We start from the raw sequence: 14,300 nt of genomic DNA on the forward strand, positions 1-14,300 counted from the left end.
CCAACTCGTCAGGCAGAAACCCTAGCCTCTACACCAGGTCGCGGACTATCCGGTCCTCGGCCACGGACCGTCTGTGTTTCCGCAGAGAGCACCGTCACCGCTACTTATCACAGTGATTGGCGTCCAGGTCAGTGACAACAGGAGAAATGGAACACATTTATGAGGGAGATGAGGATGTGGATGTGGATGTGGATGTGAGACACAATTTTTTTTAGGAAAAATGAGGAAGATGTTGGAGTAAGAAAAATCACTATTCTTTGTTGATATGTGTTTTGAGTTGGTTTACACATTATTTTGAAGTTGGTTAGTGTAGTGTAGCTACGGTCTATGGAGCTGGGATGGAAATAAAGAAATTACAAAAGAATATATTTGTTCGAAGAAAAAAGAACGGCCCATGTCCCACGGTCCCACCCAGTAGGGCGTTCCTCTCCCGTGTGGATTCTCCCCACCTCCGCCGCCGTTTCCCCGCGTGCTTTCTCTCTCTCTCTCGATCTCGAGCGACGACTCGGTTACAGCCGCCGTCCTACGCCAGGTCCCAGGTCTTCGTCGGGCCCGTCTCCGGCAACGAGCACCAACAAGGTATGCCCGCCCCCTGTATTCCCCCCTGCCTTCTTTGCGAAGGCAAGCACCCCAAGAGTAAACTAAGCTATTCTGGCTTTTTATAATCCGATCTGATCTAATTGCAAGTGTATACATGTATTACGATGCCTGCTAATTTCGTTCTTTTGCAAAAAATTATCGGCTGTGTATACCCTTGTCCTTTGCTGGGTCTGCCCTTGCTCTTGCTCTGCATCTATGTTCGTTAATCTCATATATACAATCAGTTGGATGGACTTGTTAAGGTGGACACAGATTGCGATGATCTTAAGGGCTGATTTGGTGACCGGGGATCCTGAGGGGAAGAAATCCTCTTGCTATTTAAAATTGAATTGCGAGGGGATTCCTCACCCATGGATCCCCTAGGGATCCCTAATCACCAAATTAGCCCTAAGACAATTTGCCACCTAGGCGCCTCTGACTCAAAATTGTTGACATGATCCCCAACTTGACAGTGTTTGTTACATCTGTTCGGTACTTTGGTTCCCCGTAATCTGCAATAGCTTTACCCATGCGGTCTTGCTCAAGCAAAATTCATCTCAGTTGAAGAAGCATTGGCCTGTTAGGAGGGGTGGGCATACTAAGCAGCTCTGACTGAAGTAGGCAACATACCCTGGAATCGTAGCGTGACTTGAATAAGAGCCCATCTGCGGTTTGCATAATATTAAACAAGCTGAAGTGCTCAAGATGAGCGATATGGATCAGCGAGCCAACTTGCTACTCCACGATCTTCTGTTCGTTGTTCCCAAACTTAATCTTTGCTTACATCGGTGGTTCTCTTTTATGCCACCATTGCTATAAGTGATACATGCTGATATGATCAGTGGTGGGGAAGATAATTGTGCATACTAGCCAAATCAGCCGGGTGGGGATGTTAATGCCTTGATGGTACTATTGGTTGATTGATACTGTACTTTTGGTTGACAGCCGAATTTCCTCCATGAAACTGGCCATAGATTGCTGCAAATGGTTAATTGTATTGCAAAAACTTCTGGGTTTCATGGTTCCCCAAAATCAGTGCATCAGGCCAATCATTATGGCTAAAAACAATTTATCTTTTGGGAACAGAAGGGGAAAGGATTCTTCATCCTTAGATTCCTTACGCTTATTGCTATTTTTGTTAATTAGAAAGAAGCCATTTTGTTGTTACGAGAGGTGCATGAATCCACAGCACTGGTTTATGTTGGATGGAAAAATTCTATGCCACTTAATATTTATACTTTATCCAGGAACTTTAATGAATATATCTTGCTCGATTTACAAAGTGAATAGATTAGAGAAACTTAAGTTGTCCTATAGTGTCCATGTGAGTTAGAACCCATTCTGTATTCTTATTAAAAGATTATTTCTGTACCCTTTCTACAGTAAAATTGGCTTAAAAATACATTTCACAACCATATATGTGTTCAATGTTCAGTTAGTAATGTTTTGCTCTCTCTTTCACATGAACATGCACCTTTCATTGTTTGCTGGCCTGTTGCAATTTATGACGAGTTATGGTGGTTGTTTTCTATTACACTTTCTGTGCAATCTATCTAGCTTGTTCATATAAGAAGCCACTGTGATATGGTTACTATAGCATACATCAGAAAGACCAGGTACCTGTTCTATTGTGTACAAGGACAGGGTATCAGCTATTTGGAAGTTAGAAGTGCATGTCATAATGTTATAACTGTATACAAATTCTTTAAACAGCAAAACACACGTAGTATGGTTTTTACTATTTTCACCAATCTGATTAATTTTGCGTCAAGTGTATAGTCAGAGATCTTTCAGCTGAGTTTTCTTTGTACCTCTGTAGGCAGCATCGCTTACATTAGTCTGATATGCCTAATGTCTTCCCTCGATGTATACTTTACATACTCTTGGTTCAGCTGTAATTGTCTTGTACTGAGCTTCTCTTATTGATTTATTATTACAATTAGTCAATTATGGATCATCAACATTTGACAATATCAAATAATAGATGTGGGAAAATGGCTGTGCATGCTTTCCTTGGTTCATACAAACACCATTGTCAGCTCATATGTATATATCCAGCTTGAAATTATATCTTACTTTCTAATATTATTATATAGTTTCATTTATTCTTGAAGGAAAACTTGAGTGGATGATTTTTTTGAAGAATTTGTTTAAAAACTAATGATTTACCTTACATCAGCAGATTTTTGTGTGTAAAGATTTGCGAGCACCATTCACTTTTTCATCAGTGTGAAATTAAAACACTTCAAGCATGAGGTCAGTATTCCTAGTTTCCCCATCTCTGAATTTCTGTTACAAACAGTTTATGGAGTCTGATGCATGTAGACTAGACCCATTCTTTTGTAACTCGCTCTCTACCTACCTATTCATTCTCAGCTAGTACTCATGTCTGAACTTAACAATTCGTAAGCAATGGATAAGAAAAAAAAATGCCTTCTAGTCCTATGGTATATTTATCATTTCTCTGCTGGAATCTAACATGTTTTTTTTTCTCTCTTCTAATCTATTTAAGCAATGCTACACTTGTCTAAGTACGACCTACTTTAATGTACCAGTGTTACAGTTTACATTGGACATAAAAGAGGATTGGGATCTAAATTAAGTGCTAACAGAATTTGCATGTATATGACCAATGGACCATATTGTTTCAAAATGTTTATACACTTTGGAATAATATTGTATAATGTTTACTTATTGAGATTTTTCTGTGCTCTACCTCATCCTAAGTATTGTGAAAGAGTATTTAAACGGGGTATGTATGGTCAGTGGTTGCTAATCATTTTTGTTATGCTTAGTGCTTCCCTTGCCTTTGTGCATGCCGAGGTTGACAAATATTGTGATATTGAGAGAGTTTGTGTTAGAACTTTGGTACAGCCTGGTTGTTATATCCAATTCCAATACACTATGCTGTCAGTCTTTATTGATGAAATTAGTTGCATTTCATGAAAACATATGATAGTATTCACTTGAATGTGTGAACTCATGTTTTTATTTGAAATTAATTAATTTCCATTCCAATACTAAATAGTCTCATTTGGTTATTGTGTGACAAATAGTTGAGAGTTAAGAGCGGATATGGTGGAAGGAACATTGGGTCTGTTTGGTTCAGCTTTTTTCTGACCAGCTTTTCTGAAAATCTGGCTGTGAGGAGAATCTGGCTGTAGGGAGAATTTGAGTATCATTACGATTACGTGTGGAGGAAGATAAAGTTGTTCATAGGGCTCAGAATCTAGAAAGTGACAGATTGCTACTATTACAACGACTCAACCGATTATGTGTTTATGTTGATTTTGGATGGTTTTCGCCCCACCGAATTTTATAGAAGCTGGCTGAAAAGCTGAGCGTTTGGCAGTCCACAACAGCTTTTGGTGGCCAGAAGCTGCCAGAAGCCGAAACAAACAGGGCCATTACATTTCAGCATTGTACACAAACATTGCTTTCTTTATTAGCACTGCTTGCGTTGATTTTGATTGGTTTTGGAACCTCGCATCTCAAAATTGCAAGGGTACTCAGTAGAGAATATGTAAAATGGGTTGTCATTAAAAATGAAAAAGCATCAATTGACTGTTTCTTGTGATGGCACTCTCAAGTGTGCAGGAATAACTTCAGAAATATGTAAAATTGCAAGGGTCAGTAGATAATATGTAAAATTGCAAGGGCCGTTCTATGGCATCTTTTGTTACATAAGTATGTGATACAGTCCATATTCTTGTGGCCATTTTCTTGATTTAGCTTCTGATAGTTCTTATGGACCCCTTTCCTGTAGCTCTCACCGTGTGAAGTGGAATGAGGACAATTTGTATGAAATTGAGTCAAACAAACCGGTGAGGCAGAAGATAACAGAGCCAAAGACACCATATCACCCAATGATAGATGATGATGGTAAACATCTTGCCACCTGAATCATACTATATGCCTATCTCCGACCACTTTAAAACTTAAAAGTATTCCCTAGTGTGCACGTGATTATTTGGCTCACTTCTTGCCTTTTAGGATCATTGTCGCCAACACGTCCTTTCGACAAATGTCTTGATGAGACTGTCCAGGCTGAAGCTATCTTAACAGCCTTAAATGGTGTGGCTTCTTCAAGCATTAGCATTTCAAAGGATGATGGTTGGGGATCGTCAGATGATGATACAGATGCCATAGATCAAGATGCTGGTAAACTTCTTGCCCAGCTGCTACAATTTTGTTATTCTGGTTACAGCCTTACAAGACCGTGATCATATTTGTTTTCTTATTCATTTTGGTAAGATATTTAAATGGACCAAACTAAAATAACACAATTATTTTTTCCTATGTGAACAATAAAAGTTTTTAAAAAATCACTCTTGAATATCGTGTACTCCGTATGTCCTAGTTAAAGATGGTCATTTTGATGTTCGATTGGCAGACTAGTTCACACTTCCATTTATTTCCACAAGTGAAACAATGCAACTGCATTCTGCTCTAGCTTCCTTAAGTTTATAACTGATACAGTTAATTAGACACATTCTCAATTTCCTAGCATTGGGCATGGCAACCTCATTGTTCATTAAGCAAGAAAAAAATCATCTTAAAACCAAAGGTACATATATGGCACAGACAAATGTTAAATGCCATGCCACATCATTATAGCGTGGTCTACTATTACTTGTTTGCTACTGTCCTAGTACATAACTAGATATGTGCCCGTGCGTTGCCACGAGAGTTAAAAAATTGTATAAAACATATATATGTAACGATAACTGTCACTATGATATGAAAAATCCGTGTAGCAAAATATCACCTTAACACTAATATTATATTCTAAATATAGACTGAATGCTTTGGTATCTATTCACAGTCGAAGATTTAACTGGGAAAACTTGATTAATCATTTACTGCCCAGATGCAACTGAGAACACAACAAGAACCCAATTTAGAAGGACAAGAAAGAACCAAATACACACAGTTCAGCTCATCCTTCTGAATTGAACATCCATCAAAGCTAGCATAGCATAGCTATATCCATTGATAAGTAGGTTAAAATAGATCAAACAATCTGGGAGATAAATAATGTACTCCTATGAGTAGCTAACAGGACATTTGGTATAAGTTTCATATCCTTACTTTTCACATATGAACATTCATATCTGCTAGTTATAAGCAGCATGTTGTAAAAGTGTTGCGGAAATGATTGAGTAAATTTGATGGTGGTTGATAGTTAGTCACCATTTTCTATATATTGTGCACAAAGAGAAGTACGCCTAAGAAACGGGGTATATTTATTAAAAAAACTTGACCAACATAGAAGGGTTTTTAATTAAGAACACATACAAAAATTTGCCTCGACAATGACTTGGACTTGAGGGATCAGGTGTGGGCGTACATGCATACTGTCGACCAACTAAGCTACACTTAGCTTCTTCAAATTTTAATTTAATTAAGAACCCATGCAAAAATTTGCCTCGACAAAAACATATGTAGCGTGAGCGGAGGGAGCCACAGGGCCTAGCTTTGGAGGCTAGTTGCATGCTTGCATGCGGCATGAGTGGATGAGAGGACACCCGTAACTTGCATAGTTGCATGCATGCAGAGTGAGTGGGAGAGTAGGTACATGGTGAGCGGGGGCACGTTTTGATCTACATTACCTTCTTAATAGTTAGTAGAGATTAGCAATGTGCTGTTCCCAGATGTTTCCAGAAGTGTCATTTTGTAATACCATTGGGCATAATGTGATATGTTGGGTTCCATGTAGACCCTGAAGCTGACACGACAAGGTTGAGTTTCAAGGAGCATCGCCGTGCCCACTACGATGAGTACCGCAAGGTTAAGGAGCTGATGAGGACTGGATCCCTTACTGCTGAGGAGGCCGATGAGGATAACAGAGCTGCCACCAGCTCCGAAGACAAAGGTGTGGGGAAAGGAGGGCCGAATGATAACATGAAGCCCTCGCCTCAAACATGAGGAGTTCATATGAAGGTTCTGATTCCTCTGTTATTTATTGTATCATTGTATGCAATACAGTTGTTACTCTTGTTTTGTTTTGAGATGCTGGTGTGCCAAAATGGATTTGATGACCGATAATTTTATTGGTGTTGGCTACCTGGTCGAATGGTCGTCGCTCCATTTTGTTGGTGACTTAACAATTTCAATTGAGAAAATATGTTTCAAACCGAGCAAACTGCTTGATGCTGAAATCAGTTATTCGCCAAGAGTGAATCTTCCTATCAGCTACCAGGTGCTTATTTCTATGGTATGATCTGTGTTGAATCAGTTATCAATTATGAGTAGAGGTGGTAATGGATCATGGTCCTAATACTTGCTTCACAAACCAACAAGACCCTTAATTTTGTTAGTTCAAAATTATATTGTTTTATGATCCGGCCCTAACTTGATCCGATCCTTAAATTTGCTAGGCTAAATTAAATGGCCTGTTACCACCCCTGATCATGAGAGAAGTATTGCATTTGCTACATAATGTGTTAGTAGGATGCAGTTCACTTGTAGGACTATCAAGTCACAAATGACTCGAACATCCATGGTGACCACCACTACTTCATGCCTTAGTGACAGGGAACGAGGAACGATGCCACGTTTCGGGAATTTCGTCACGAAACGAGGAACGGGAACACACGGGAACAACCCAAGAAACGTTCGTGGAACGACGTCTATCGTAGCTGGGAACCATGGAGAAAGACGCGCTGGACACGTACCTGGAGGAAGTCGTGCCGCCGTGCTGGACACATACATGGAGGAAGCCACGCCGTCGCGCTGTGACGCTGTGTCGTCCGTCCGCCTCGCTGCGAAGTTCGTCTGCCTCGTTGCGACGTCCGTCCGCGTCGCTGCGTCTTCCTTCCATGGAGGCAACGCAAAGGCGAAGAGTCACCATCGATGTCAAGCGGCCAAGGCGCCAAGGCTCTTCCAGTCTTCCGTGGAGGACGCAGTGGGGGAAACCAGAAACGCATCGGGAAGAAGAAGGGGAATAGCGGCAGGGCCACAGGATGCGATGCGACAAAAGAGGAAGGGGGAATAGCGACGGGGGCACGGGGCCACGGGAGGAGAAGAGGAATCGACTGGGCCACCGACCGCGTTGTAGTGGGAAAATCAGCACTAGAGCGTGAGTACAGGGAGCGGTGGGGCCGCGAAAGGTGAAGAGGAAGGGATTAGGAAGCTGAGGCGACTTCGCGGCTGGCTGCCATCGTGGGGAGAAGAAGGGACGACGCACAACCCAACCCACAGTCCCACACCATTTAAATAGTACACTCAATCCACTAATGCACAACCCAACCCAAACCAAACTTGAAGCCTCAACGCAGACATGGTTTTTGGTTCTTCAAGCAAAAAGAAAGCGTGCATATGAAAAAGATGATGATGATGATGATGATGTGCAAGTCGTCCATGAGGTGCCCATAGATATCCAAGATGGTGGTGCAGACGCAGACATCGATGACGAAGATAGGGCTGCGGCTACTGGTATGAGACATCCACTTCTAGATGAAGTTAATATTATTGATGTTCCGAGTGGAAAAAATGTTGGTGGAACAAAGTAGTGGCAATGTAAACATTGCAAGAAATCGTACAAAGGTAGTTTAACTAGAGTTTGTGTTCATTTGCTTGGTCCATTACCTGGTAAAAAGGTACAAATTGCACGTTGTATGTCATTGCAAAATGATCCCAACAAGAGCAAAGCTTTGCGGGAAAAAGGTGAAAGAAGCTGATACTAAAGGATGTCATATGAGATCAACATCAGGGACGTCCACTCCGAATTCGTTGGCAAAATCGTTTGGAGTAGCCCAAAGGGAATCTGTCGATATGGAAATTACCAAATTTTTATGTGCTAACAGTATTCCATTCAATGTGTCGAGGTGCCCTCAATTTCACAAATGGTAATGGCAATTAAAAATGGTCCAAAAGATTATAAAGGTCCGTCGAGTGAGAAGGCAAGGACAACTCTCCTAGATGCATGCAAGAAAAGTGTGGAGACCGACTTAGCACCACTTAAAAGTATATGGTAAGTTCTTAATTATATTGCCTTTTCATTGTATGATTTTTTCTTTCAAAAATTCACTTTTAATCATGCATTAGATTGACACAAGGTGTTTCGGTTGTGTCCGATGGATGGACAAATATAAAAAACAAGCCCCCCTAATCAATGTGTTTGCGTCGAACAACTGAGATTCATGTTTCTTAAATGCAGAAGATTTCTCTAGAGTTGAAAAAACTGGTGAAGCTATTTCACAATATCTATTGAAGGCTATTGATGAAATTGGACCAGGAAATGTCCTTCAAGTGGTAACAGACAATGCTGCTAATTGCAGAGCAGCTGGAAAGGAAATTGAAAAATAAGTCACATATTTTGTCCTTCAAGTGTTTTTTTATCTTGGATTCCCCCTAATCATATTTTGTTTGATTACGTGTACACGTGCATAAGCACATATTTTGGGTCCCATGTGTTTTTCACACACTAAACCTTATATTCAAGGAGTTTGTTGTGGAATTTCCATGGATGCTTGACACATATAAGATTGGAAAAGCAATTGTTAATTTTTTTCGGAATCATTGCCATTGTTTGGCAATGTTTAGAACCAACTCTCGTTTGGACCTACTAAAGGTGTGAAAGGAAAATAGGCTTACACCTTTTCTTAATTGATTTTGGTGGTTGAATTGCCCAACACAAATAATTGGACTAACTAGTTTGCTCTAGATTATGAGTTCTACAGGTGCCAAAGGTTCACAACAAACCAATAAAAAGACCAAGAAAGGGTTCAAATAAAAAGAGCAAAAGACAACCGAAGTGTGCCCTGGTCTGGCGCACCAGACTGTCCGGTGTGCCACCGGACAGTGTCCGGTGCACCAGGGAACCCAACTCTGAACTTGCCACCTTCGAGAATTCTGGGAGTCATTCCGCTATAATTCACCGGACTGTCCGGTGTAGCACCGGACTGTCCGGTGTGCCAGCGGAGTAACGGCTACATGGCGCCAACGGTCGTCTGCAACGAGCAGTTAATGCGCTACAGTGCGCGCAAAAGTCAGAGCAGAGCCATAAGGCGCACCGGACAGTGAACAATGACTTGTCCGGTGGCCCAGCTGTCAGAAGCTCCAACGGTCAGAACCCAACGGCTGGGTGACGTGGCTGGCGCACCGGACTGTTCGGTGCGCCGTGCAACAGCAGCCTCCACCAACGGCTCTTTTGGTGGTTGGGGCTATAAATACCCCCAAGCACCCACCATTCATTGCATCCAAGTTTTCAGCCTTCAAACACCATACAAGAGCTATAGCATTCAATACAAGACACAATCAAAGAGATAAAATCCTCTCCCAAGTCCAAAGATCATTCCAATCAAATAGTGACTAGTGAGAGATACACTTGTGTTCATTTGAGCTCTTGCGCTTGGATTGCTTTTCTTCTTCATTCTTTCTTGTGTTCAACTCAATTGTAATCAAGGCAAGAGACACCAATTGTGTGGTGGTCCTTGTGCGGACTTAGTGTCCCAATTGATTGAGAAGAGAAGCTCACTCGGTCTAGGTGACCGTTTGAGAGAGGGAAAGGGTTGAAAGAGACCCGGTCTTTGTGACCACCTCAACGGGGAGTAGGTTTGCAAGAACCGAACCTCGGTAAAACAAATCACCGTGTTGTCCGCCTTATTTGCTTGTGATTTGTTTTCGCCCTTTCTTTCGGACTCGTTTATATTTCTAACGCTAACCCCGACTTGTAGTTGTGCTTAAAGTTTGTAAATTTCAGATTCGCCCTATTCAACCCCTCTAGGCGACTTTCAATTAGTATCAGAGCCCGATACTTCATTAGAGCTTAACCGCTCGAAGTGATGTCGGGAGATCACGCCAAGAAGGAGATAGTGACCGGCGAGAAGCCCGCCACAAGCCACGGGAAGGCTCCATCAAGGGAGTCCGGCAACAAAAAGGAGGGACCCCCTTCACGCACTAGGACGCACAAGAGTGGCGAGAAGAAGAAGAAAATGAAGAAAGTGGTCAACTACGAGACCGACTCTTCATCGCCCTCTACATCGGGATCCGACGCCACGTCCGTCACTTCTAAGCGCCAAGAGCGCAAGAAGTATAGTAAGATTCCCCTACGCTACTCTCGCATTCCTAGACATACACCATTACTTTCGGTCCCATTAGGCAAACCACCGACATTTGACGGTGAAGATTATTCTAGGTGGAGTGATATGATGAGATATCACCTAACCTCACTCCACAAAAGCATATGGGATGTTGTTGAGTTTGGAGTACAGGTACCATCTGTAGGGGATGAAGATTATGATGAGGACGAGGTGGCCCAAATCGAGCACTTCAACTCTCAAGCAACTACTATACTCCTCACCTCTCTAAGTCGAGAGGAGTATAATAAGGTGCAAGGGTTGAAGAGCGCAAAAGAGATTTGGGACGTACTCAAGACCGCGCACGAAGGAGATGAGGTGACCAAGATCACCAAACGGGAGACGATCGAGGGGGAGCTCGGTCGATTTATGCTCAACCAAGGAGAAGACCCGCAAGCCATGTACAACCGGCTAAAAACCTTGGTGAACCAAGTGCGCAACCTCGGGAGCTCCAAGTGGGATGACCATGAAATGGTCAAGGTTATTCTAAGATCACTTGTATTTCTTAATCCTACTCAAGTACAATTAATTCGTGGTGATCCTAGATATAAGCTAATGTCTCCCGAGTAAGTTATAGGAAAATTTGTGAGCTTTGAATTGATGATCAAAGGCTCCAAGAAGATCATCGAGCAAGGTGCCACCTCAACACCCGAGGTGCAACCCGTCGCCTTCAAAGCGACGGAGGAGAAGAAGGAAGAATCTACATCGAGTAGGCTTCCCATCGACGTCTCCAAGCTCGACAACGAGGAAATGGCACTCATCATCAAGTGCTTTCGCCAAATCCTCAAGCAAAGGAAGGGGAAAGACTACAAGTCCCGTTCCAAGAAGGTTTGCTACAAGTGTGGTAAGCCCAGTCATTTTATCGCTAAATGCCCTCTGTCTAGTGATAGTGACAGGGATAACGACAAGAAGGGAAAGATAAGAGAAAAGAAGAGGTACTACAAGAAGAAGGGCGGCGATGCCTATGTTTGCCGTGAGTGGGACTCCGACGAGAGCCCCAACGACTCCTCCTCCGACGAGGACGCCGCCAACATCGCCGTCACCAAAGGCCTCCTCTTCCCCAACGTCGGCCACAAGTGACTCATGGCAAAGGACGACAAGAAGGTAAAATCTAAATCCTCCACTAAGTATGCAACATCTAGTGATGAGGCTAGCTCTAGTGATGATGAGGATGATTTATTAACGCCTTTTGCCAACCTAAACATGCAACCAAAGGAGAAATTAAATGAGTTAATTAGTGCTATTCATGAGAAGGATGAACTCTTGGACACCCAAGAGGACTTCCTAATTAAAGAAAACAAAAAACATGTTAAGGTTAAAAATGCTTATGCTATAGAGGTAGAAAAATATGAAAAATTATCTAGTGAGCTAAGCACTTGCCATGATGTTATTTCCAACCTTAGAAATGAAAATGCCAAATTAATTGCTAAGGTTGAGAAATCAAATGTTTGTGATGATTCAATTGTTAATCTTAGAAATGATAATGATAGTTTAATTGCTAAGATTGACATGTTGAATGAATCTCTTGCTAGCCTTAGGATTGAAAATGAAAAATTAATTACTAAGGCTAAAGAGTTAAATGTTTGCAATGCTTCTATTTCCAATCTTAGAGATGAGAATGATATTTTGCATGCTAAGATTGTTGAACTAAATTCTTGCAAACCCTCTACATATACCATTGAGCATGTTACTATTTGCACTAGATGTAGAGATGTTAACATTGATGCTATTCATGATCACATTGCTATGATTAAACAACAAAATGATCATATAGCAAACTTAGATGCTAAAATTGCCGAGCATGAGTTAGAAAATGAAAAATTTAAATTTGCTCGTAGTATGCTTTATAGTGTGAGACGCCCGGGCATTAAGGATGGCATTGGCTTCCGAAAGGGAGACAATATCAAGCTTAATGCCCTCCTAAAAGATTGTCTAACTTTGTTAAGGGCAAAGCTCCCATGGCTCAGGATAACGAGGGCTACATTTTGTACCCTGCCGGTTATCCCGAACACAAAATTGGAGAATTCACTCTAGGAAGTCTCACTCTGGCCCTAATCATGCTTTTATGTATAAGAGTGAGACATCTAGTTCTAGGCAATCTACTCATGCTAAATTGCCTAAGAAGAAAACTCCTATTGCATCAAATGATCATAACATTTTATTTAAAACTTTTGATGCTTCATATGTGCTTACTAACAAATCAAGCAAAATAGTTGCCAAATATGTTGGGGGCAAACACAAGGGGTCAAAGACTTGTGTTTGGGTACCCAAGGTGCTTGTTTCTAATGTCAAAGGACCCAAGACCGTTTGGGTACCTAAGAACAAGGCCTAAACTTGTTTTGTAGGTTTATGCATCCGGGGGCTCAAGTTGGATCATCGATAGCGGGTGCACAAACCACATGACAGGGGAGAAGAAGATGTTCTCCTCCTACGAGAAAAACCAAGATCCCCAAAGAGCTATCACATTCGGGGATAGAAATCAAGGTTTGGTCAAAGGATTGGGTAAAATTGCTATATCATCTGACCATTCTATTTCCAATGTTTTTCTTGTAGATTCTTTAGATTATAACTTGCTTTCAGTTTCACAATTATGTAAAATGGGTTACAACTGTCTTTTTACGGATATAGGTGTTACTGTCTTTAAAAGGAGTGATGATTCAGTAGCTTTTAAGGGAGTGTTAGAGGGTCAGTTATACTTAGTAGATTTTGATAGAGCTGAACTCGACACTTGCTTAATTGCTAAGACTAACATGGGTTGGCTCTGGCATCGCCGACTAGCCCATGTTGGGATGAAGAATCTTCATAAGCTTCTAAAGGGAGAGCACATTTTGGGACTAACCAATGTTCATTTTGAGAAAGACAGGGTTTGTAGCGCATGTCAGGCAGGGAAGCAAGTTGGTGTTCATCATCCACACAAGAACATCATGACGACCGACAGGCCGCTTGAGCTACTCCACATGGATCTATTCGGCCCGATCGCTTACATAAGCATCGACGAGAATAAGTATTGTCTTGTAATTGTGGATGATTATTCTCGCTTCACTTGGGTGTTCTTTTTGCAGGAAAAATCACAAACCCAAGAGACCTTAAAGGGATTCTTGAGACGGGCTCAAAATGAGTTCGGCTTAAGGATCAAGAAGATTAGAAGCGACAACGGGACGAAGTTCAAAAACTCTCAAATTGAAGGCTTCCTTGAGGAGCAGGGCATCAAGCATGAGTTCTCTTCTCCCTACACTCCACAACAAAATGGTGTAGTGGAGAGGAAGAATAGAACTCTATTGGCCATGGCAAGGACCATGCTTGATGAGTACAAGACTTCAGATCGGTTTTGGGCCGAGGCGGTCAACACCGCGTGCTACGCCATCAAACGATTATATCTACACCGAATCCTCAAGAAGACATCATATGAACTCCTAACCGGTAAAAAGCCCAATGTTTCATATTTTAGAGTCTTTGATAACAAATGTTTTATTATTGTTAAAAGAGGTAGAAAATCCAAATTTGCACCTAAGGCTGTATAAGGCTTTTTACTTGGTTATGATTCAAACACAAGGGCATATAGAGTCTTTAACAAGTCCACTGAACTAGTTGAAGTTTCTTGTGACATTGTGTTTGATGAGACTAACGGCTCTCAAGTAG

At 41.7% G+C, this 14,300-nt stretch overlaps 1 protein-coding gene across 1 annotated transcript; it reads left to right on the forward strand.

Moving 5' to 3' along the window:
- Positions 1–362: 362 nt before the first annotated feature.
- On the forward strand, positions 363–6,737 carry LOC100280985 (protein phosphatase inhibitor 2 containing protein). Its single transcript, NM_001411387.1, has 5 exons — positions 363–579; positions 2,762–2,835; positions 4,346–4,461; positions 4,573–4,740; positions 6,299–6,737. The coding sequence occupies exons 2-5, from the start codon at positions 2,831–2,833 to the stop codon at positions 6,505–6,507; spliced, it is 498 nt and encodes a 165-aa protein (NP_001398316.1). The 5' UTR covers positions 363–579; positions 2,762–2,830; the 3' UTR covers positions 6,508–6,737.
- Positions 6,738–14,300: the final 7,563 nt, after the last annotated feature.

This window comes from Zea mays, chromosome 7, assembly GCF_902167145.1.
Source record: "Zea mays cultivar B73 chromosome 7, Zm-B73-REFERENCE-NAM-5.0, whole genome shotgun sequence".
NCBI classification, from domain to species: domain Eukaryota; kingdom Viridiplantae; phylum Streptophyta; class Magnoliopsida; order Poales; family Poaceae; genus Zea; species Zea mays.